Below are 25,980 nucleotides of genomic sequence, written 5' to 3' on the forward strand. Positions count from 1 at the left end.
GAAATGATGCTCGAAAAAACTGTCAGTTATTTCTTAAGTGAAAGTAAACAGTTGAGGAAAAATGGGATGTGTATTATATTGGATGTGTTCATCGTCTCTTAAAGTGACCGCGCCTAATTTAGCTACTGGCTGCTGTAATGTTAATCCAAGAAAATGAAAATGAAAATCACTCACTGCCCTTGACTGAATTTGACTGAATGTAGTTTTAACAGTCAAACCAAAAATTATTCAGACACCAGATATCATTTTTTAAAATATAGCAATTTTTTTTTTTTTTTACATTGAAGACTATCCAGTGCTATTTTACATTTAATTATTTGGTTTCTGTACCTTGACACCTACAAACTTGAAAAAAAACTTAAACACTGGTGTGAAACAGGCGTAAGGTTGTTTGCACCTTGTGCAATGTGGAATTAGTTTACAGTTTTTTCAAGCATTTTGTGATGCATTTTGGAAACAGGAGAGGAGCCCCTTTTCTAAAGCACCATCTAGCTTGATAAACCCTTTCTCAAAGACTTACTGTTTGTCAATTTTATTTGGGTAACACACATATTCTGAATCCCTTCGGCAGAATTCGAATGAGCCATTTTAATCTAGATTAATCTAGATTAATCTAGATTAATTTCAAGATCACAGTGAGATTAATATAGATTAAAAAAATAATCTATGCCCACCACTAATATATATATAAATATTAGTCCATCCTTCTCCATACGGTAGCTCTTTGGATGTTCGAACTGGACACATACAATTAGGCTTCTTCTGGTCAGGCTCCTGGAATGGAGGAGGACAGAAAGTATGCAGCACTATTGGTTGTGGTGTGACGGAAGGAACCTTCGGAACTGATGTGGCCGGTCAGAACCGCGCTACTAATGACAGCCGAACCCCATCCCGGCGTACTCTTGCCAGAACTCCCGGAAACAGAGCGATCGGGGGAAAAGTGTAAGGACGAAGCCTGGGCCAAGTCTGCACCATAGTGTCCAGTCCCAGGGAAGAGAGAGAACCAGGGGGGACATTACAATATCTCCTGAGTCGCAAAGAGGTCCACTTGAGCCTGCTTCACCACCTTGGGGTGCATCCATTCCCTTTGCCTCAGCCAATGTCTCGACATGAGGTCTGCTCCCACATTTAGATATCCAGGAATGTATACTGCCCTGAGTTAGAGGAGTTTGTCCTGGGACCACACAAGGATCTGGTGCACCAGCTTGTAGAAAGGTCATTAATGCAGACCTCTCTGGTGGTTGATGTAAGAGACCACTGATGTGTTGTCAGTGCCCACCAACACACGGTGATCTCTCAGGTCTGTGAGGAAGTGTTTCAATGCTCGATACACAGCCAGCATCTCCAAACAATTAATATGCCATGTCAGATGGAGACCACTCCACAGACCGTGGATTGACTCGATACACGCAGGGGACAGACGTGCCTGCATCTTGGTAGACACCAAGCCTAGATAAGTGGTCCCCTGTAATGGAAAAGCACACTTTTCTTGACATTCTGTCTCAAACCCAGCTCCCCATATGGGCAAGTACGTCACTGTGATGAGTGGGGTGGGGCTTAGAGCCGTGGGAATGGAGTGAGGCAGGTGGAGTGATTGGAAATCAGCGACACCTGTGACACTCACCGGTCTCAAGTCTTTGTAAGTGTGTGGGGTGAGGGTGCAAGGCTGAACGGAAGTACTCAATATTGGTATGCTTTGCCCCAGAAAGCAAACCTAAGAAACTTCCTGTGTTGGGGATGGATGGAGACATGGAAATATGCGTCTTTGAGATCTATCGTGACAAACCAGTCCTCGGACCTTATTTGAGATATGACATGCTTGATGATGAACATCTTGAACTTCAGTCGCTGACGAAGATCTATGATCGGACGCAACCCCCGATCCTTCTTTGGAACTATAAAATACCGGCTGTAAAACCCTCTCATAATAGAGATTCCCTCTCATAATATTGTATTCACATGAAAGCACACAAAGGAACAAGCGCACAGTAATGCACTTACAACTAGAACATTCTGAACATTCATTTTACATAATTTCATTATTTCAGTGAAGTTTGCAGAAAAAGTTATACTTTCTTAGTTAAATCAACTAAGTTTTTTATCGAGCATTGGTATGGAGACTTTATTTTTTATGTACTATAACATTTTGATAGTTCCTCTGTGTTAAACTTCAGTGGATCTGGGTCATACTGTACACTTATAAGTGGACAGGAAAGCACACAAAGGAACAAGCGCACAGTAATGCACTTATGTTGGGTGAGGCAGCTTCCCTTGAAAATTTATAACAGCCTGTAAAATAAAGTGCTGGTAGCATTAGTTGTTTTGTGCTACTCTAGATTTGGCGATCTAAAAACAGTGGAGCTAAAATGGGTTAAAGAAGTTATTCAGACCTAGAGAAATCCTTACCTCCAGCAGGAGACTGACCACACTGCAGGCCCTTGAAACCTCCTGTCGGCATTTTCCGCATTAAACAAGAAGCCAGAGTTTGATCCAGCTTTTCCAAGGAAGACACTTGAAACGCCTTCAAAACACAAGGAACATTACAAACCTTAAAAAAGTATTTAATGCTGAAGAGTGTGCCACTATCATCACTAAACGAAATTGTAAACATGAAGAAAGGTTTCCCAAACTCTTCTCCATCTGCCATTGGTCAGTCATATGGCTCTGTCGAAAAAGTCTGTTCGTTTAACAATTGCTGGCATGTCAGTATGGCCAGGATGCTTAGACAAAAGTTTTAATAGCACCTCAGAGCAACCTTTCACGGGAGTTAACCCATAGTTCAAGTAATAATAATAATACATTTTATTTAGTAAAGTGCATTTAAAATGCTACTTTCTCAAAGTGCTTTACAACGCAAGCAAACACAATCTGAATTGAAACACAAAAATACAGAATAACAATAAGTTAAAAGCAAAACAGAAATAAAAAGTTTTAAGATGAGATTTAAAAATACCTAACAAATTTGTTTCCATGATGTCACCTGTGAGTGAATTCCACAATTTGTGGGTGTAAGATGAAAATAAGTTTGCTTATATGACTCATTTATAGTTGTGTCTACAAATTCAGCTGGGATATTTTAACATTGACTAAATGATACACCTGGTATAGTGTATAGTTTAAGTGATACATATATAGATCATCTGTTGTGAGTTATTTAAAGTATCAACCCAGAATTTTAATAAGCAAAATAAAAATGTATAGTAAAAGATGAAAGACACCAAAGATAAAGTTACTTCATCAGACAGCAAAGCCTAATATGCTTTACCATCTTTTAAAGCTATTCAGAATTTGTTTATCTATTCAAATGTGCAGTAAATTAGGAGGATGAAAATGGTGTATTATCACAATTGGTTGCAACAAATAGAGTAAATGCAGGAGCTGTTTAATGAGATGATAAGATGAAGAGACACTGGGATTCTGATGAATGCATGCAGTGGCTTTCCTTTATAATGCCAATCGTATGGCCTCCTAAGGACTCCTGGGTGGGAATGAGCAGGGTAAAGCAGGTAAAAAAGTGCAACCGAGGCAGAGTCAGGGTGACTGGAAAACCATGTAGAACCGGAAGGAAGTAGAGACAGGGAAGATAATTTAGGGCCAATGAGCTGAGGTGGAGCCAGGGTATCCAAGGACCAAGGTTGAGCTCTGTTGCCATTCTGAGTGTGGACAGCAGAAAACACCAAAGGGATGGAGGTGCCCAGTGAACCCAGAAGACTGGAGGACCCACAAGCCCGGAAGACCAAAGTGAAGCCAGAGGGACCGAAACCATGAAACCATGAGGTGGAAATAGTAGGACAAGGGACCCCCACTGGAGCCATAGAGATGACCAGCCACGATGGATACGATTGACTGCATGGCTCAAGCTGAGTCTTTTGTCTCACAGGAGACCAAGGTGGATGCAGATGATCCAAGAGACAAATCAGAGCTGGAAGCTGGGAAACCCGAGGCTGAACCTATGAATAAAGCAGAGCCAAGCAAGTAAGGAACCAAGGAGCTTAACAGTGACAGTTAGGATAACAAAGCCAGTAAGCCAGCTGAAACCATTGGAGAAACAGAGACAAAAAGTTGGGCAAAGCTGGCAGGGACAAAAGAGCTTGTATGCTCAGCAGGACCAGCTGAGGAGAAAGGGACAGGGAACATGTTGCGACCAGAGAGTTCATTCAGGCAGATGTGGTCGCCAAAGGGAGAAGGAGTTCAAGGGTAGGCAGAAGGGTGGGGGAAAGCGTCTGTGTCCTCCAGATCAATGAGCCATGTGTCACCCTCTGTGGAGGGACCAAACAGTGGGTGCAGGCTACAGGAAGGACCAGATGTTTAGAAAGTTGTTTGTTGAATATTCTATATTATTATTATTATTATTATTATTATTATTAACAGATTGAATATCTCTCTGAAGTAAACACTTGAAGGTAAATGTTAATTATAGAATTTTTAATTATGAAAATGTGTGTGAAATGTTATGAATTTAAAAACAACTTAAATAAAAAAATAAAAAAAAAACTGTGTTGAATGTCAGCCCATAAAAATACAAGGCATTAAAATGCAAGCACTGTTTATGCAATGTATTATTTTTTTCAATTAGAAAAATTCAACATTCTTTTTTTATTTCAAAGTCATTTGTCATATTTTTATCATATGTAGGTGTAATACAATGTTATTATTATTATTAGTAGTAGTAGTATTTTCCACAGATCTGTGTGAATGGGCATTCTGCTGTTGTTTGCGCACAAAAAAAAAAGCTAATTATAATAATTTTTTTTTTTTTTTTTTTGCATAATTATTGTCATGGAAATGTACCCTTAAATACACACTAAAAGTACTCATATAAGAAAAGGGCTTTAAGGGGTTATAGGAGAAGTAAACTCAGTACTGACTAAAATAGTAAATAAAAAATAAAAAAAGAATATGAATAATGTTCAAAATTCCTTAGATATTAAACTACAGTAACATCTAACTATCAAATAAATAAAGCTTTAGAGCTCTTATTCAGCACTTTGTTTACAGCTTGCACAAAGAGTGGAGCTGGGGGGTGGCTATAGCCCCCAAGCCACCCAAACCCCCCACTCGAAATAGTCCCTGTCTCCAGGGAACAGAGGATTTTAAAAGAAGGGAAAGGAACATGATTTTACACTCTAGACTGGTTAAGGTTCCCTACCTGGCCACCCCTATGAAAATATCCTGGCTACGACCCTGATTTTTAGAATATACATATGGGCGTACATGTCACTAAGGGCACAATAAATCATTGCAAGACTATAAAAGCTTAGGCTTTAGGATTACCAGCAACAGTAAATGTTTCCTATAATTTGTTGTAGAAACCCCCTCATTGATAATTGGAAGACTGCAGCAACACTAAAGCATGAAAAGCAGCACTAGAGAGCCAACAAGTTTAAGTTTGCAGATTCATAATTTGTTTGCATAGCTATGATTTCCATTTAGATATACAGTATTGTTCAAAATAATAGCAGTACAATGTGACTAACCAGAATAATCAAGGTTTTTCGTATATTTTTTTATTGCTACGTGGCAAACAAGTTACCAGTAGGTTCAGTAGATTCTCAGAAAACAAATGAGACCCAGCATTCATGATATGCACGCTCTTAAGGCTGTGCAATTGGGCAAATAGTTGAATTAGTTGAAAGGGGTGTGTTCAAAAAAATAGCAGTGTGGCATTCAATCACTGAGGTCATCAATTTTGTGAAGAAACAGGTGTGAATCAGGTGGCCCCTATTTAAGGATGAAGCCAACACTTGTTGAACATGCATTTGAAAGCTGAGGAAAATGGGTCGTTCAAGACATTGTTCAGAAGAACAGCGTACTTTGATTAAAAAGTTCATTAGAGAGGGGAAAACCTATAAAGAGGTGCAAAAAATGATAGGCTGTTCAGCTAAAATGATCTCCAATGCCTTAAAATGGAGAGCAAAACCAGAGAGACGTGGAAGAAAACGGAAGACAACCATCAAAATGGATAGAAGAATAACCAGAATGGCAAAGGCTCAGCCAATGATCACCTCCAGGATGATCAAAGACAGTCTGGAGTTACCTGTAAGTACTGTGACAGTTAGAAGACGTCTGTGTGAAGCTAATCTATTTTCAAGAATCCCCCGCAAAGTCCCTCTGTTAAAAAAAAAGGCATGTGCAGAAGAGGTTACAATTTGCCAAAGAACACATCAACTGGCCTAAAGAGAAATGGAGGAACATTTTGTGGACTGATGAGAGTAAAATTGTTCTTTTTGGGTCCAAGGGCCACAGGCAGTTTGTGAGACGACCCCCAAACTCTGAATTCAAGCCACAGTACACAGTGAAGACAGTGAAGCATGGAGGTGCAAGCATCATGATATGGGCATGTTTCTCCTACTATGGTGTTGGGCCTATTTATCGCATACCAGGGATCATGGATCAGTTTGCATATGTTAAAATACTTGAAGAGGTCATGTTGCCCTATGCTGAAGAGGACATGCCCTTGAAATGGTTGTTTCAACAAGACAATGACCCAAAACACACTAGTAAACGGGCAAAGTCTTGGTTCCAAACCAACAAAATTAATGTTATGGAGTGGCCAGCCCAATCTCCAGACCTTAATCCAATTGAGAACTTGTGGGGTGATATCAAAAATGCTGTTTCTGAAGCAAAACCAAGAAATGTGAATGAATTGTGGAATGTTGTTAAAGAATCATGGAGTGGAATAACAGCTGAGAGGTGCCACAAGTTGGTTGACTCCATGCCACACAGATGTCAAGCAGTTTTAAAAAACTGTGGTCATACAACTAAATATTAGTTTAGTGATTCACAGGATTGCTAAATCCCAGAAAAAAAAATGTTTGTACAAAATAGTTTTGAGTTTGTACAGTCAAAGGTAGACACTGCTATTTTTTTGAACACACCCCTTTCAACTAATTGCCCAATTGCACAGCCTTAAGAGCGTGCATATCATGAATGCTGGGTCTTGTTTGTTTTCTGACAATCTACTGAACCTACTGGTAACTTGTTTGCCACGTAGCAATAAAAAATATACTAAAAACCTTGATTATTCTGGTTAGTCACATTGTACTGCTATTATTTTGAACAATACTGTATCAAATCTGTCCCATCTGTGACACCCAAGACCCTAATTGGGTCAGAAATTAAATATTACATTAAATTCACATTTGAAAAGCTAAAAAATAGCATATGTTAGGGCAGAAGCTGAACATTTTATTTGAAGCAAATTTGTTTGAGCATGTGGGTTAAAACTTAAACCGTCATATGCTTACCTGGCACATAAACTTTACAGGATCTGCAGCCTGTTGAAGGAAGTGGGCAATGTCTTCCATGATGGTGTAGTACTGTAAGCAGGCATTGCCTTTCACGAGGCCTTTACTGTAAAGTGTTACAATCACATGTCCAGAAGTAAAATCTGAAAACACAAATTATATTGCCACCAAAAAATTATTTTATGAATTTTATATGTCAATTTCTTAAAGGAATATGGATATGGAACAAAATTTTATATATATATATATATATATATATATATATATATATATATATATATATATTAGTGCTGTCAATCGATTAAAAAAAATTAACTAATTAATCGCACAATTTTTTAAAATTAATCGCGATTAATCGCGATTAATCGCAATTAAAAGACTGAAACTTTTTGGATATGTAAATGTAAAATGTAAATAATTAATGTAAACTCAAGACAAAGAAACTTTAAATTCAAAATATGATTGTTTATTGGAATTTTTGTTTAACTTGTAACACAGATTTTCTCATGTAAACAACATACTTGCAATAAACCATCAATATCCTCCAAATTAACTGTTAGCTTGAAAGCCATATTTATTACAGAAATAAAAACACAGGCATGTAAGTACCATTTGAATTTCAAAACAATCAATGCCAATAAAAAACAAAAATGATTTCCATGTTGAATTCTAAGTGGACTGCAAAAAAATTCCAAAGTATAGTCATTGCCAGTGCTTTAAGTGGGCCGGTACGCACTGGTACTCAGTACCGCCACTTCCAAATATAGCTCTTGAGCGTACCGCCACCTCTCCGTGCGCCCAGAACGTGCTTGTAGCGTACCGGTACGCTCATTTGGACATCTGTTTTAATAGAGGTTTTAATCTTTTACCTGCACTGCCGATTTTCAGAGCGCCCTTCACAATGCAAGCTTCCTAATTCATCCCACCCAGAGAAGATACTACATTACCCATTCACCCTTAAGTTATACAAGTGACTAGCGCATGTGTCGCTTTTCCCACTGTTAAGTGTCAACAACTCAACGTGGCCGGAGAAGGTGTGTGAAACTCGTTGTGAGTTATACTAAAGCAAAATCTTGAGTATTTATTGTCTGATAAACATTAAAAACTGTCTGCGGAGGTTGAGTCGTCCTGCAGCCCCCGCTGGCTGTTCATTGGCTGCAGCATCTTTTTTCTAAGTTCTAAAAAAATACCGTAGACGGCTAGGCACAAATTTAGATATTCATTTATCTAATTAATCTATAGCCTATGCACAAAGACAATATGATCTTTTTGTCCCCTTTTTGTTTAAAGCTTGATGAAGAGAGAGAGGGCAAGTTGCTGCAGCTGCGAGGAGGACAGTGATGCACGCGCACAGGAGTGATTGACAGTTCGCGGCACTGTGTACAAAAAATACTCCGCTACACAATTATTTCGTTATTTTCGTTTAAGCTTATTAACGTTAGCGTTACAGAAAGGTCTGATTTACGCACTGTTACAGTCATTATTTTTTTTTTTTAAACAATGACATTTGAGTTCATGATTTTAATGTTGCTGTTTCTTGTGGCAGACTGAATGAAGAGTAATGTTTCTTGTGGCAGACTGAAGAGTAATCCGGCAGAGTTTTATACTGAAACTTTCCGTCTAAAAGTCCTTCCTTAGTCTTATCCATATTTCTTTGCACGTTGAACACACATAGGCCACAACTGGAAATAAAAAAAACTGCAACCGCGTTAATTGCGTTATTTTTTTTTAACGCGTTAAATATTTCAAATTAATCGAATGTGTTAACGCGCTAATTTTGACAGCACTAATATATATATATATATATATATATATATATATATATATATATATATATATATATATATATATATATAATTTTTTCCTTTACAATGCAATTAGAAAGAACGTAAATAAAGAGTAAATAATGACAAATAATTTTTGTAGCGTGTGTTCCTTTAACATGCAACCATAACATTTTCTACACCCTTAAAGTTTTAAAATTTAAGCATCTATGTAGACCAATTTTACCAGGTGCAATCACTTTCAGTGTGCTCTCATTCCAATTTATAGGCTTCACTTTCACTCGCTGCTTATTCCCACTGAACTCCACCACTGCATCTTTGCTGGCCATGGCCTCCTGCAGAAGAATGAAGATCTCCATTGGATTCTGTGAAGACACACAGCATGGCATCAATCTAATTTATATACTGTGAGAAGCTCTTGCTCAGTTAGTTGGCAGTGTTAGGCATTTCCTAGCATGACACTTTTCCACTGCGTGGTACAAATTGGCTCGGCACGGCTCACTTTGTGTTTCCACTGCAGTTTAGTACCACTTCAGAGTAGGCGGGATTATTCACATTCATTGCTCCGCCTCTCCTGTCGCAACTCCAGAATTTTTTTTTCATTACACGGCACCCCATCAAGCTCTCGCTGGGGTCTGCTCCTCTGCTATCAATGAGAGGAACACCTGTACTTCCTCAGCAGACATGGAAACAAATTTTTTTAATTGTTAAAAAAGGTGCGCTTGTTCAAAACAGTTGCATTTAATGCTTCGCAAGCTGTGCGGATTTAAAACTAGTGGTTCTTTTGTGTCTCTATGTCATAAGTTCAGTGACAGATACTGACCAATCTCCCCGGCCAATGAGTGATCAGCAGAGTTTACATGTCACGTTTTGGTAACAGTATGGTTCACTTGGAACCTCAATTGAGGTGGTACTGAAAAAAGTACCAGGAACCAGCTACTGTATCCAGTGGAAAACCTTTGAAGGTGATACATGCCCCTGTCAAGTGTGCTACACTAGTCCTTAAAAGTGAATCTTAAGGAGGGCGTACACAGTGCGATTTTTGCTGTCGTACAAGTTCACATGCGATTTTTTCCAATCATGTGGAAATCGCGTATGCTTGTATGGTCGCGGCTCGTATCATTTGCGATGAATTACGAGTCGAGCAGAGTGGCTTACGAGCACTTCCCGACCTCCCGATCATTTTTAAACATGTCTAAAAAGTTTTTGAGCTATCGGTTTGAATTTGTGACATGTGCGGTTGAATGATCCGATTTGTTGATTTATCTGAAGTTGACCAATCAAGAACTAGGAAAACCACAGAAGAAGAAAGACGTGTACTGTGTGCGTGGACATACGATCTTCCGACCATCCGAATTCGCACCGTGTACACCTGCCTTCATCAGATTTATTTTGATCGTTCACTTTATTTTATAGCCGTGAGTGCAATACACCTGCATTGCGTTAGCACTCGTTAGCTTGTCATTAGCGTTTTCATTCGAACCTATCGTTGTTTTCTTTTCTCCTCTCCTCTCTCTCGCTCCAGTTTTTCACAAGTTAATCAAACAACCGCTGTAAAAATATTTCATCAAGCACGGTGAGTAATGGCTTCTCCTGCTATTGTTATTTGCACCTCTTGTCACATGTACAGTTTATCTATCTCTGTCGCAGATGAGGGATTCACATGTGATAATTGCAGGGAAATAGTTAGGCTGAGAGAGAAGATTTCAGAATTAGTTTTTTTTTTTTATTATTGTTTCTCAGTGATTCACCCACTGAGAAACCTGATGAAAGTGCTCTAGTTATTGGTGATTCTATTGAGCCAGGAGCCAGAGCGCCTGAAATCTTGGCAAATTTAAAAGTGCTGGCTAATGCTAAACGTAAATACAGTAAGATTGTCATTCATGCCGGTGCTAATGATGTTCAACTTCACCAGTCTGAGATCACTAAAAATAACATTAAAGAGGTGTTTTGAACATGCAAGCATGATTTCAGACACTGTAATATACTCTGGTCCCCTCCCTGCTTACTGTGGTGACGAGATGCATAGCAGATTGTCATCACTCATTGGCTGGATGTCTAAGTGGTGCCCACAGAATAACATAGGTTTCATAGACAATTGGGCGAGCTTTTGGGGCAGACCTGACCTGTTGAAAAGAGATGGTCCTCATCCCTCCTGGTGTGGCGCCACTCTTTTCTCTAGAAATATGGCAAATAGTCTTAGTTTTTATACTTGACTAACTGGGGCCCAGGTCAGGAAGCAGACAGACTGGCTAAACCGACCGTCTACTAGCTGCCTCACGTCACAGAGGTCAGTTAATTCTCAGCACATAGAGACCCTTTCACCTAGATATCACACTATAGAGACTGTGTCTGTTCCCCGAACTAGAAAATACAAAAAAACATCCAAACCAAGTTAAGATTAACAATTTAATTGAGGTTCAACAAATAAAAAACAGGTGCAATATGGATAAACAAATGATAAAGCTTGGCTTATTTAAAATCAGATCCCTTTCTATGAAAACACTTTTTGTAAATAATATGATCACTCATCATAATCTAGATGTGCTCTGTTTGACAGAAACCTGGCTAAAACCTGATGATTACATTATTTTAAATGAGTCCACCCCCAAGATTACTGTTATAAACATGAGCCGTGTCTAAAAGGCAAAGGGGGAGGTGCTGCTTCAATTTATGACAACGTTTTCAGGATTTCTCAGAGGGCAGGCTTCAAGTATAACTTGTTTAAAGTAATGGTGCTGAATATAACATTATCCAGAGAAACAAATGTTAATGATAAATTCCCTGTTATGTTTGAACTGGCTACTGTATACAGGCCACCAGGGCACCATACAGACTTTATTAAAGAGTTTGGTGATTTACATCCGAGTTAGTTCTGGCTGCATATAAAGTTTTAATAGTTGGTGAGTAGTACTTATAATATACCTTCTGTCATGATGATTTACTTTGACCTTTTTGACAGGTTGAACTTCCAGTAACCTTATGATGGATGGGGTGAACTTTTCCGAATGAGTTCATGGGTTAACCTATTGACCCCTACCCACGCATCGATCATGTGGTTTTGACAGAAGCTTTTACCCTATTGACCTAGTTAGTTCTAAATCATGGTTTTTGACGTATGGTTTTACGATATATGAACACTCCCCATGCATCGATCATGTGGTTTTGACAGAAGCTATTTGCAGGTTGTTTGAACTTTGTGTCAGTTAGGTTGTTTGAACTTTGTGCCAGTTAGCTTGTTTGAACTTTATCCCAGTTATACGGTTATGTGTGTGTGTGTGTGTTTGTTTGTGCGGTTGGCCGCATGCAGAGAGAACGGCCTGACACCCCTTTATATAAAACATTCTAGAATTTATATAATATAATTAATTATCATGCTAAAGTTTAAAAAACATTTTAGTTTTTTCATATATGTGACATTCAGTTATTTCACATTCATATATAAAACATTCTATAATTTATATAATCTAAAACAATTAAAGGTTGAAAAACATTTAAGTTATTTCACATTTATATATAAAACATTCTATAATTTATATAATCTAAAACAATTAAAGGTTGAAAAACATTTAGTTATTTCACATTTATATATAAAACATTCTATAATTTATATAATCTAAAACAATTAAAGGTTGAAAAACATTTAGTTATTTCACATTTATAAAACATTATATAATTGATATAATCTAAAACATTTCAGTTATTTCACATTTATATATAAAACATTCTATAATTTATATAATCTAAAACAATTAAAGGTTGAAAAACATTTAAGTTATTTCACATTTATATATACAACATTCTATAATTTATATAATCTAAAACAATTAAAGGTTGAAAAACAGTTAGTTATTTCACATTTATATATAAAACATTATATAATTTATATAATCTAAAACATTTCAGTTATTTCACATTTATATATATATATATATATATATATATATATATATATATATATATATATATATATATATATATATATATATAAAACATTCTATAATTTATATAATCTAAAACAATTAAAGGTTGAAAAAAAAATTCAGTTATTTCATATAAAACATTCTATAATTTATATAATATAATTAATTATCATGCTAAATTTGGAAAAAAAAAAACATTTTAGTTATTTTATATATGTGACATTCAGTTATTTCACATTTATATATAAAGCATTCTATAATATACATAATCTAAAGCAATTAAAGGTTAAAAAACATTTCAGTTATTTCACATTTATATATAAAACATTCTATAATTTATATAATATACATAATCTAAAGCAATTTAACTAAGGTTGAAAAACATTCTGTTCTTTTAAAAAGGTTATAAATGAAACGTATATAAAAAATATACTGATAAACCATATAAACAAGCGGACATACGCATGGACATATCAAGTTAAAAAGAATCTTATCTCTATTTTAAACAATATAAAAAATAAATAAATAAAATTATAATAAAGCGCGGAACATACATTTTAAACAAGTATTCATCATGTTTATCAAACTTATAAAACACATATCAGTAATAGACATGTTACTAAACCAAAGCAAATCATTTATCATACATTTTTAATCATGTATTCAACATATACTTATAACACCAATGTCTGGGGGGATGCCAAAATACCTCCAGTCCCCCCAAAACCCACTCAGACTCCAGGGGTTAAAGAATATGGAAATAAATAATTATATAATGACATCATTATCCTAAAGAAATTCTTTAAACAAAAACAGTATTCAACATTTAAGTTAATCAAACTTATAAAAAACATAAAAAAACACCATTCTCTTCTTTTAAAAAAGAAGAACATTTTTTCTTATTTTAAATGTGATTATGTATAGCATAGTATATAAAATAAACATTTCTGATGATACATATAAAAAAATATACCTTGCTTTTTTTTTTTTTAGAACGGTAAGAGATGTCCAAAGAGATGTCCAAACATGAATGAAATATCCCCAAAATAAAATAATACGACTTCAAAATAAAATAAAATGTTTAAAGTTAAATCATAAACAGAATATCACAGGTCCTAGTAGTTTTATTCTCCTGTATGTGAGACCTGAGGGGGTGCTTCACAGACCCCGCAGCGAGGGTGGAGTTCCAGACCGCATGATCTAAGTCAATGGGGTACATTATTTCAAAGCTAACATTAATGTAATGTTTTTTAATAATCAGTACCCCCACTACATCTGATGTCCGCTGTTTCTTAATTCAACTAAATGATGATATATATTACCTAAAATATTTATATTTTTATATAATATTATATAATAAATAATTATTTATATCATATTATATCATATCATATATATGATTATGTTATATTAGATGCGTTATGCATTAATCACTTTAGATTCTTTAAAGTTCTTATTTTTGTTACGTGAGGTGACACAGAAAACAAGGAGAGATCCAATTGCAGGTAAGCAGTTTATTATAGGGCAAATCCAAAGGGGTAAACAGTCCAGGCAGGGTCAAAACCAGAATATCCAAAACAAAACATAAACAAGACGTGGACACAGAGCAAGGCAAGGCAAGACAAGGGCAAGAGTTGACGGACATGTAAAACGCATAGACATTAAACAAGGACTCCGTAACAAGGACAGAAACAACCCAGGTATTTAAAGACAAGTGCAAACGATGTAAGTGAAAACAGCTGAAAACAATGAACAGTGACGATAAGGGGAAGTGGGACCTCTAGTGGACACCCAGGCATACACAGACCAGACATACTGTGACAATTTTTAGCACGATCTTCAAAGTTTTTAATACCATCCCTCTCTCTCTCTCTTTCTCCCTCTCTCTCTCACACACACACACACACACACACACACAATGAAACATGAAGCCAAAGTCTTTCTGTATGTTTTAAAAATAAAAATAAAAATATCGATTTTGCTTTAAATGTATGCTGAGGAGCTCGTTTGTTAGTCACAGCATAGACTGTGAAGTTTAGATGAAGTTGTTTTATCTTTTAGAAGAAAGACCCTCAATTGTATTCAGTCATTAAAGATGGTTCAGGTAAAAAGGGTTTGCGGACCCACGCATCCTAGAGATGTAATTTATGTGCGTTGCTACGGTCGTAAACCTTTCACATATCTACGGTACTTTCAGACACAGAGCAGGAAAGACATTTGCAGGCCCTCTGTTTAGCCATCCCAAAATACCTCCATTTAAAAGCAAAAATAAAATCTTAAAATGACCACCTGTACATCTAACGGCTGTAGTTTTATTTTATATATTTTATATTAAAAGTATCCTTACTATCCATATTATATTCTTTATTTAAAACAATATATATTTAACCGACAGTATCCCCCCAACGTGTGTTTTCCATCAGTTGTTTGGCCTTCAGCCTTTTTACGTAGTGCTTTTCATTTAGCCTACTGTAAGATCGCTTTACACTAGTGTAATGAAAGTTAACTTTTTTTAAAGTTTATAGTTGTATTTTACTGTATCCGCATCCTTCTATCCTGTAGATTGTATGTGTACTGTAAAATAACAAATATACATCAAGTCAGTCAAGTCAGTCAAATAATTACACCTGCAATTGTAAACGTTTAAACACATTGTGTGTCACTTAAGCAAGGCACACCGTCTATCGTCGTATTTTTTTTTTTCAATAACCCGATGACCGGCATCGTTTCTTCATATAATTTATGCACCCAAGTGCTTTTCTCACACGAGTAGAAAACCTTTTCTCTTTGGATGTGTTTGGCAGAAACATAATTTCTACATCAGAAAAAAAATTAAATGTACGACTGAACTTTTCTCATTCGACAGAGATACTATTTTGCTAATTATGTACCCGGCCTATAACACCCGGTGTAAATGTGACCAAATCACTAAGAAGGAGAGTATAGCGATTTGTGTTGATTTGTAAATTATATTTTTATTACTCCATTAGATTTAGTCGTCGTGTTCAGATAGCAGATGACACAATTCACATTTTGTTTTAAGACTCCTGTAAGTTCATGCTAACTCTTGCGTGGGAAAGAGAGCGGGTGAGCACATTCTATTCATTTAAGAAAAATTATTAAACATTTGCCCGAACTTTTTTATTAGCAAAACTGACTAAAACATTTTTTTTTTTTTTACCAGAGATAGTCGACTGATCTGTTTACACGTTGTTTTGCAGTTTTCTGATGAAGAGTTTTCTCTGACTGCGGTCAAAGAGTTTTCTCTGACTGTGGTCAAACATACACTGCCTGTCACAGTAGCAGGAGGTGAACGGGCTTTCAGCAAGTTAAAACTGTTAAAAAACTACCTGAGATCAACAATGGGCCAGGATAGACTAAACAGCCTCGCCATTCTGTCAATTGAAAGCCAATTGGCCAAACAGTTGGACTTTACAGATCTCTTCACTGATTTCGCAAACAAAAAGACTCGTCAGTGGGCATTTATTGGGATGTAGATTACATCTCATTTGACTTTTTTGCATTTTGGCAGGCTTAGCTTATCTGATTGGTTTCTGAGGGTACAGTTGTCTTGTGTTCTCCTGTTAAAAAATAAATGTTTTTAATTTAAATCTTCAGTATCATGGATCAAAATGTTAGTACACAAACCTGATGTAGCCTAAGGTTTAAAGGTTTTTGAGCACAATTAGGCCAAATAGATTTAAACACTATTTATACTTGTTTATATTCAAATAATAATAAAACAAATCATTCAAAATTGAATTTTCATTTTGCTAACCCGCATCGTACGGTATGTGTAGGGGGCCCACTGACATTGAGAGTATACAGGGCCCAGAATTTGTTGCGACGCCCCTGGTGAAATCCTCTCTTCTAAACTATTGTGAAAACTTTTAATGTCGATCCGGCCCACCAGCCGTGTATCTTTTTCATTGTTTTTAGATAAAGACTATTCTCAGAGTTTGGTCAAACAGACAAAAACACGAACAAAATAGAGTACAAGATGATTAAATGATTGTCAAGAGAGTGTTTAAACTGAGATTGCGATGCACTTAAGAACTTTTTCTGGTCTACCGGTGTCACAAAGACATATAAATAGCCACTACCTAGACTTGAAAATGAGTCTTACCATCTTCTGTTGACATTAAAAAGTCAAGGATGCCAGAGGAACTATTTCCTTTGTCTGTGTCTCTAAACATCACACTGGTAAATAAACCAGAGATGACATGTAGAAAGAATTAATTGAAAGGGGAATGTTTTAGTCCATTTTAGATGGTCTGCATCAACATATGTTTTAGATGTTTTAGGTATTCATCAGACTAAAAGGTTTGATTGGGGAAACCACACTACGACTGTAACTGCGCTTTGTTGTGTCTAAATGACCCGTTCTTCTTTAAGAAAAACACAAGGCGAGCAGTTTCTGACATCTATTTAATTCACTACATTTTTTCACAACCGCAAATGTTTTGTTTAGCTTACATATTAGTTTTAGTCGGTTACATAGGTGTCACGCATGAAGTTTATAGTTATTATAAATAATTATGATAGAGTTACAGGTTTAGGTTAGTGGGGTGCCTGTAAGTGTGACGGTGTTACTCAAACAGCACATAGCGTTATCTTTTAACAAACTATTGTATTCCATGTTACTAAGACAAAATCTGTAACAGCGTTCATTAATATGTTGAAATGAAAATAAACATACAAAACTTTATAATGACCATGAGTTCAATATAGCCTAACACCTCATAGACAAATGTTTGTTCTAACGCTTTCGCCCTAAAATTGCGAGATTTCTTGACTTTGCCGTGTTTAATGGATGCTAGATCTCATCACGCCGCAGCGAACTGTAAACCACACACTTTCTCATCGCATTACGCTAAGAAACTGCACATGGTTAAAGCTATTACACCATAAACTGTCTAAAGTTGTTAATGTACAAGCACAGTAAACTATTTCTACAAAAAAAATATCATTGTGCTACTGTTTTTGCATATAATACATCGTTCAACAATACTTTTGCACACTCATTCGACTGTATTTATTACCACCGTTCTCACGTTCCTGCTGTTCATAATGTATATATAATCCTTCATTGCTCTGTTCATAATGTACATACAATCCCTACATTGCATTAATATTTATATTCTGTATATACTCTGATCAATATTGTATATAGCAACTACACTGTACTTTCTGTATATCATAGCTTTACTTACTCTGCACTTTTATGTATATAAAACACTATATTCTTGCACTTCTGGTTAGATGCTAACTGCATTTCATTAGCTCTGTACTTGTACTCTGCATAATGACAATAAAGTTGAATCTAATCTAATCTAAACAAGTACAATCGTACGCTTCCAGGACTTTGCTCATTCTTTCTGTTTAAATTTGTTTAAACAGACTTTCACATTCTTATCTTATTTTCACCAACTAAGTCTAATTCCTAGGCCTCGCGGATTGTTTTCTAGTTTTGGCCGTCAACCTCTTTGTTCATTTCATAAAATATTTTATCTTTTACGTTATATCATTATACTATCCTAGTTTATATTAGATACAAGTTTGTTTCTTAATATTCCTCGCAGGTCAAACCCTAACCAGGGCCCCTTCACCCTCCTCCACGTTTGAGCACAACACCCCCAACCCATTTGTATATTTTTTTTTTTTGTTCGAATGTACAGAATATCCACCACTACTTCCTCGTGACTATGGCAGGTCTTTATCCCCTGTGAGCGGCTGTCCTCATAAACTCGGAGCTACTGCAACATCTTGTCAATCAAAATATTACCTACGTGGACTGACAGAATCGGCTTCAACGATCAAATTTGTCTGAAACTAATGCACTCTCTAATTTTTCAAATAATAAGACTTTGACTGATCTGAGCCACAAACCAGAAATTGAAACTGAAATTGCGCAAGGCCCGGATCGTCATGGATTTTAAAAATACTCAGTTTACGTTTTGGAACAAATTCTGAAAAGGATGTCTGCCCCTACCAGCGCTGCTGCGGATGAGCGAGTGGAGTGCGGCTGTGCCGAAGGAAAGATGTGTCCTGTAAAAGCCAACATAGACTCTATGTTTAAACAATGTTACAGAGAGCAAATGATTGATCTGATCCACATGGTCATCGATCATGCATGCGATCCAAATCATGATTGTTTCTGGCTAGATAACTTGTGATGTCATCCCTATTGTTTGTAATAACAATTTGATCACTTTCTTCGCTACTTCAATGTATGCATGTATATTCAAAATGTATTGTTAAAAATAAAATGTTGAATCACTCTACTTGTTATTCTTTCTCCGAGTTCATTTTTAATGATTTAGCATACGTCCGAAGTGACCTACAATGAGTATACAGTCATGGATACTCTAACAGGGGTAGAATGGACAGGAGTAGATGTAAGAGAAATATTAAGAAACAAACTTGTATCTGATATAAACTAGGATAGTATAATGATATAACGTAAAAGATAAAATATTTTATGAAATCGAGCAAATTCACAGAGATATCGCGACTTATGAACAAAGAGGTTGACGGCCAAAACTAGAAAACAATCTGATTAATTAACACATCTTCCTTAGTAGTTAACAGTAGTGAGTTAAGTGTTAATGAATAATCACCTGTTAGTTCTTCAATAATTCCTTATTAGTTATGTAGTAAGTAAGAAACAGTATTCTAAAGTGTTACCGGATGCGGACACAGTAAAATACAACTATAAACTTTAAGAAAAGTTAACTTTCATTACACTAGTCTAAAGCGATCTTACAGTAGGCTAAATGAAAAGCACTACGTAAAAAGGCTGAAGGCCAAACAACTGTCGGTTAAATATATTGTTTTAAATAAAGAATATAATATGGATAGTAAGGATACTTTTAATATAAAATATATAAAATAGAACTACAGCCATTAGATGTACAGACGGTCATTTTAATATTTTATTTTTGCTTTTAAATGGAGGTCTTTTGGGACGGCTAAAGAGAGGGCCTGCAAATGTCTTTCCTGCTCTGTGTCTGATTTACGACCGTAGCAACGCACATAAATTACATCTCTAGGAATGCGTGGGTCCGCAAACCCTTCTTTCCTGAACCATCTTTAATGACTGAATACGATCGAGGGTCTTTCTTCTAAAAGATAAAACAACTTAATCTAAACTTAACAGTCTATGCTGTGACAAACAAACGAGCTCCTCAGCATAAATTTAAGGCAAAATCAATATTTTTATTTTTATTTTTAAAACATACAGAAAGACTTTGGCTTCATGTTTCATTGTGTGTGTGTGTGTGTGTGTGAGAGAGAAAGAGAGAGGGAGAAAGAGAGAGAGAGAGAGAATTGAATTTAAATACACCTTGGTAACGATAAAATCTCCATACTCATCGGGAAGAAGGAGGCAGGAACCGGCGCACAATCAAAACATAATTTTAATATTCAAAAATAAATACAAAACGGCGCACCAGCCCCTCACGGCCGACTGGTGCGCATAAATAAAAAGCAAACACATAAAATAATGTCCCAGGCCTGGTCCTCTCTCGTCCTTCACTATAGTCGCTCCAGTTTTATATCCTTCCATCTCCTACGTGGGACTCGATACTGGCGGTGGGGCGCAGGTGTAGCTCATCTCCAATCACTACACCTGGCCTCACTCCTCGTTCCCACGCCTCTCGGCCCCGCCCCACTCGCCACATACCCCCATCGCCCCTCGCAGGCCGGGGGGGTACCCTCGAGACTGCGCTCTACTCCACCCCACCCCCCCCCCCCTCCCTCCTGGGGGGACCGCTCACGGGGACCTGCGGGAACCTAGGGGTAGGACAGACAAGGCGAGAGAAAAGGAGATGGAAGGAGGAGCGACAGGGACGAGAGAGGGGAGAGAGAAAAAAAAAAAAAATTCCGGTTCCCAGACGCACTGCTGCTCGGCCCTCCACCGGCTGGGTGATCTCCTCCGCGGTGCCCGGCGGTGGCACTGGACGGCCCTCGGCGGACGGCACGACACTCCTCCACCGCCCGGTGGACGGCGACGGCTCCTCCGATTTTGGGCAGCTCCATGATTCCATCACGGAGGCGGCAGGCTCCAGCCCCCTGGCGAACGGTGCCGACTCCTCCGCTCCCTCACGGACGGCAGCCGCCCCTCCATATCGTGGGCGGCCGGCAGCGAGCTCGCCCGTCCCCGGCAACTCGCTCGAGCCCACCGCCTCGAGCGTCCATGGCGGCACATACTTCGCCTGCTCGAGGGCACCGCGGATTCACCACAGCGGCGAGGGATCTTCAGCAGCGCGTCCCTCCTTCTCCCGGGTTTCGGCACCACTGTAACGATACGAACTTCCTAATCATCCGGAAGAAGGAGGCAGGAACCGGCGCACAATCAAAACATAATTTTAATATTCAAAAATAAATAGGCCTGGTCCTCTCTCGTCCTTCACTATAGTATCCAGTTTTATATCCTTCCATCTCCTACGTGGGACTCGATACTGGCGGTGGGGCGCAGGTGTAGCTCATCTCCAATCACTACACCTGGCCTCACTCCTCGTTCCCACGCCTCTCGGCCCCGCCCCACTCGCCACAACCTTTATTTAGAACAATAATGTGTTCACAATAATATCACCCACTCACAAAACAAGAGCAGCTATAGTATTAATGCTAAAATGAGAAATCTTTTAAAAAGCAAGCATTAAATCATCATCATCATCATCGTCCACTGTGCAAAGGACCTCATTTATCCCCCAAATATGCATGAAAGATTCTACACAATTTACCATTTTATAATAGGCATGCTCTCTTCTAAGCCTAGCCACCACCAAAACTTTAAAGATCATCAACACATCCAGAGAACCCTGTCCTGATAACTTATTCTTTCTGGATTTCCAAATAGCAAGTTTAGCTGTACCAGACAAGTAATTAAGTAAAGTCAACTGACTTTTCCTTTTTTCCGTATACCTTGGACCATATATAAACATTTCATAAGAAAAAGCTTCACCAATTTTAATGAACCATTGCGATAAAAATGAAAACAAATCGTTTAGCCGAGCACACTGTACAAATAGATGAAAAACCGTTTCAACCTCTTTACAGAAGGGACAGCCCACCCCTACAGAAGGATCAATGTGCACCACGTATCTGTTTGTGGCTATCGCCCCATAAACGATTCTCCACTGAAGGTCTCCCGTTCTTTTATCAATGGGGCGTTTGTATAAGGACTGCCAGCAGCCTCTAGGGGAGGAAAGAACTCCAAAAAAATCATTCCATTTACTTGAAGCAAGTCCATGCAAGTGACCAGCATTGGATGCCTTCACACAGGAGATATAGAGGGCTTTCTTCCCCACCTCCTCAAAAACTCCAAGCCGAGGGGTTTCAAAAGACAAAAGACAGTTCTCATCATCTTGCCATTCTCCCACGGCAATAGTCACATTCAGAGAAGGGAAAACATAAGGAACCCCCTCTATCCATTGATCAGTTGCAATCGAGTTGTTTGTAAAAACCTTATGTTCCGCCTGCAAACACTTTAAGATTCCAGTTGTAGCTTGTTTCAGCAATCTCAGAGATCTCACTCCAGTCCTCTCACTAAATTCCTCTAAGCTTTTGGTCAAAATATGTCCCAGCTTTGTACATCCAGCAGCAGTGAAACATGCACGCAAGCTGGGTCCAGACACAAGTCTTTACGTTAGAAAGTCATTTAGAAAAAGTGGCTCTTCAAAAAGCCATGATCCAGCATGTGTGTTCAGTGGACGTGAAATGGTGAACACCTTTCATGCTTCCAGAACGGACTTATAGAAAACAGTCAAATTCACACGGTCCTCATTCTGGAGTTCCATTAAAAACAGATGTTTGTCCAAACCCATACCTCTGACCCTCCTGAGAAGAGCAGAAGCTGTCTTAATCCATGAAGCATCCGTGTGATACAACAGTCTCTGAGCTGCTTGCAACCGGAAAGCCATGATTCTGGATCTGATGTCGATCAATCCTTGGCCTCCCTCTTGAACCGGAAGGTATAATGCAGCAGCACAAATCCAGTGTTGCCCAGACCAAAAAAAATTCACAAGCTGCCTTTGAATCTCCACAATAAGTCCAACAGGTGGCTGTAACACAGTAATTTTATGCCACAGGGTAGAAGCAACCAAATTATTGGTCACTAAAATCCTCCCCCTATAGGACAACTGCGGTAGCAACCATTTCCATTTAGACAACTTGCTGCACACTTTCTCCACTAGACCCTCCCAATTTTTCTTTAGATAATCATTTGACCCAAAGAAAATGCCCAATAATTTAAGTCCCTCTCTGCCCCACTTTAGGTCTCCAGGTAACTTTGGGAGACTCTCAAACTCCCCTTTACCAGCCCAAAAAGCTTCACTTTTAGCCCAGTTCACTTTAGCTGATGAAGCTTTCTCATAAAGACTAAGTACCTCAGATAGACAGTTAATATCTTGAGCATTGTTTACAAAAACTGTAATATCATCAGCATAGGCAGAGAGAGACATTCTTGAATCTAAAGATAGACCAGGCACATTAAAACCTGACAGTCTTTCTCGAAGTCTAAAAAGCAGCTGCTCAAATGCTAAACTGTATAACTGGCCAGACAATGGACAGCCTTGCCGAATACCCCTTAAAATAGGAACTGGCCAACTCAACGTGCCCCCTATCTTAACCATGCATGATGCACCATTATATAATATCTGTATCAAATTTAAAAAAGTTTCACCAAAAGCAAAAACCTTCAATACATTAAAAAGGTAATTGTGATCCACACGATCAAAAGCCTTTTCTTGATCCAAGGCAATAAACCCAACATTTACATTGAAACCATTACAAATATCCACAATGTCTCGCACTAAAAACAAATTATCCATAATGGACCGTTTTGGAATGCAATATGACTGATCCTTGTGTACAATCAAACCTAAAACATTTTTTAATCTATTTGCCAGACATTTTGAGAATATTTTATATTCTGTTGTAAGAAGGGCAACAGGACGCCAGTTCTTTAAAAGGGCTAAATCCCCCTTCTTTGGTAACAGTGATAAGACCGCATATTGAAAGGAAGTTGGTAAAACACCTTTTCTAATAGATTCACATAAAACCTCAAAATAATCGTGTCAAATGAAATCCCAAAAACTTTTATAAAAATCTGCTGGCAGTCCATCTAATCCAGGGGATCGTCCTGAATTGAGTTGTCGCACAGCAGCAGTAACTTCCTCAAATGTTATGCCAGCATCCAGGACAGTTTTAGAGCCAGTGTCCAGCTGAGGAAGACCCTGAAGAAGTTGTGTCATACAGTCACTATTTTAACAGTTCTCTGCAGCATAAAGGCTTGAATAAAAGTCCACAGCATGGTTTCTCATTTCTATAGTCTTAGACGTTATCCTCCCATCAGGGAGTTTCAGACATGGCATTTGTTTTTGTTGAGCCACCTTATATTCCAGGTTGAAGAAAAAAGAAGTTGGGGCATCCATTTCTGCTAATGACATAAAACGGGACCTTATCAAGGCTCCTTTAACTTTCTCATTTAAGACTCGACTAAGCTCTCTCTTTTTTGTTTGTAAATCATTGTACAATGTAGAATTGTGTGCATTAACCAACTCCAATTCCATTAAATTAATTTGCTTCTCAAGTGTTTCGATCACATTCTTTATTCTACTACTACAGTTGGCTGTATACTGCTGACAGAAATGTTTTATTTGAGTCTTGCCTACATCCCACCATTGTTTCAAATTTTCAAAAAAGACCTTTTCTTTCTTCCAATCATCCCAAAATAAAACAAAATTTTCACAAAATGCAGCATCCTGCAGCAATTTTACATTAAAATGCCAGTACGCAGATTTTCTAGGTGCATTTGACATGTTCATTATCATAACTAAATGATGATCAGAAAAACCCACCGGACAAATGCAACACTCAATTACTCTACTGTTAAAAGATTTTGACACATAGAATCTATCAAGTCGGGCAGCACTTACTCAATTATTAAAAGCCTTAATCCATGTATACTGTCTCTCATTTGGGTGTTTAATTCTCCACATATCCAAAAGCTGGAAATCTTTAATAAGTTTTGACAATGCACTTGAGGACTGTATATGAGGTTCCTCAGTATTACGATCTATAGTAAAATTAATAGTGCAATTCCAATCTCCACCAATAACAACACATCCTTCACTAAGACACTTTTTAAGACTCTCACTAAGTATATCTAAAAAATTAAGGCGCTCCTGTCCCACCGTTGGTGCGTATATATTTATCAGAAAAACAAGCATCTCTTGAACTTGAGCTTTAACCACCAACAATCGACCCTTCACTGGTTCCTCTATACTTACAATATCCGCCCTTATTTTTGAAGATAGAAAGATTCCCACACCTCTACTTAAATTTGTACCATGACTGAGTATTTTGTGTCCTTTCCACCACAAATTCCATTCAACTTCATTCATCAAGTCACTGTGAGTTTCTTGAAGAAAGACGATATCAAGCTTTTTTTGCTCAATTATTTCATAGACTGTATCACGCTTTACACTATCCCTCCCACCATTAATATTTAAAGAGCCTATCTTCAGAGCCTCCATACATAAAATTAAGATGGAAAAAAAAGAACAAAGCATTACAGAAAAGCAAAGAAAAGACACGGTGTAATACATGGTTTAGAATTTTTTTGATTTACTCTTTCTCTTACCCATTGCTTTACTTTTTCTGATAGTGGTAAGAAGCTTTTTCAAACGAAAACGCTTCTTCTCACAAAGTTCATCAACTCCAACAGTCTTCTGATAGAAACTAACAGATTGAACAAACTTGTCTACATCTGAGAAGAAATAATTTATGTTAATTTGTTTACCAAACGTTTCGTCCAAAAAAATGTAAATTTCTTCCAGACTATACAACGAGTCTTTATTGAAAACTCCAGAAAATACTGTCTGAGATTGATTAAATACAGTAGGATCATTTTCACACATAGAAACTTGTGACTCTGTATCATCAGACTGCTCCTCCTCCATTTCCTCATTATTCAAGACGCTTGAAAACATTTCATTTTCAGCATTTGCACTTTCCCCC

General features: G+C 37.5%; 1 protein-coding gene across 1 annotated transcript in view; it reads right to left on the reverse strand.

Moving 5' to 3' along the window:
* Positions 1–25,980, reverse strand: part of LOC113081810 (phosphoinositide 3-kinase adapter protein 1-like) — a 113,695-nt gene that overhangs the window by 24,689 nt on the left and 63,026 nt on the right. Inside the window, exons 2-4 of the mRNA XM_026253753.1 lie at positions 9,258–9,396; positions 7,248–7,390; positions 2,407–2,521 (exon numbers count right to left, since the gene is read on the reverse strand). Of these exons, the coding sequence (XP_026109538.1) occupies positions 2,407–2,521; positions 7,248–7,390; positions 9,258–9,390 (391 nt within the window). The 5' untranslated portion in view covers positions 9,391–9,396. The remainder of the gene's footprint in view (positions 1–2,406; positions 2,522–7,247; positions 7,391–9,257; positions 9,397–25,980) is intronic.

The sequence above is a fragment of the Carassius auratus genome, unplaced genomic scaffold, assembly GCF_003368295.1.
Source record: "Carassius auratus strain Wakin unplaced genomic scaffold, ASM336829v1 scaf_tig00035103, whole genome shotgun sequence".
Taxonomy (NCBI): Eukaryota; Metazoa; Chordata; class Actinopteri; order Cypriniformes; family Cyprinidae; genus Carassius; species Carassius auratus.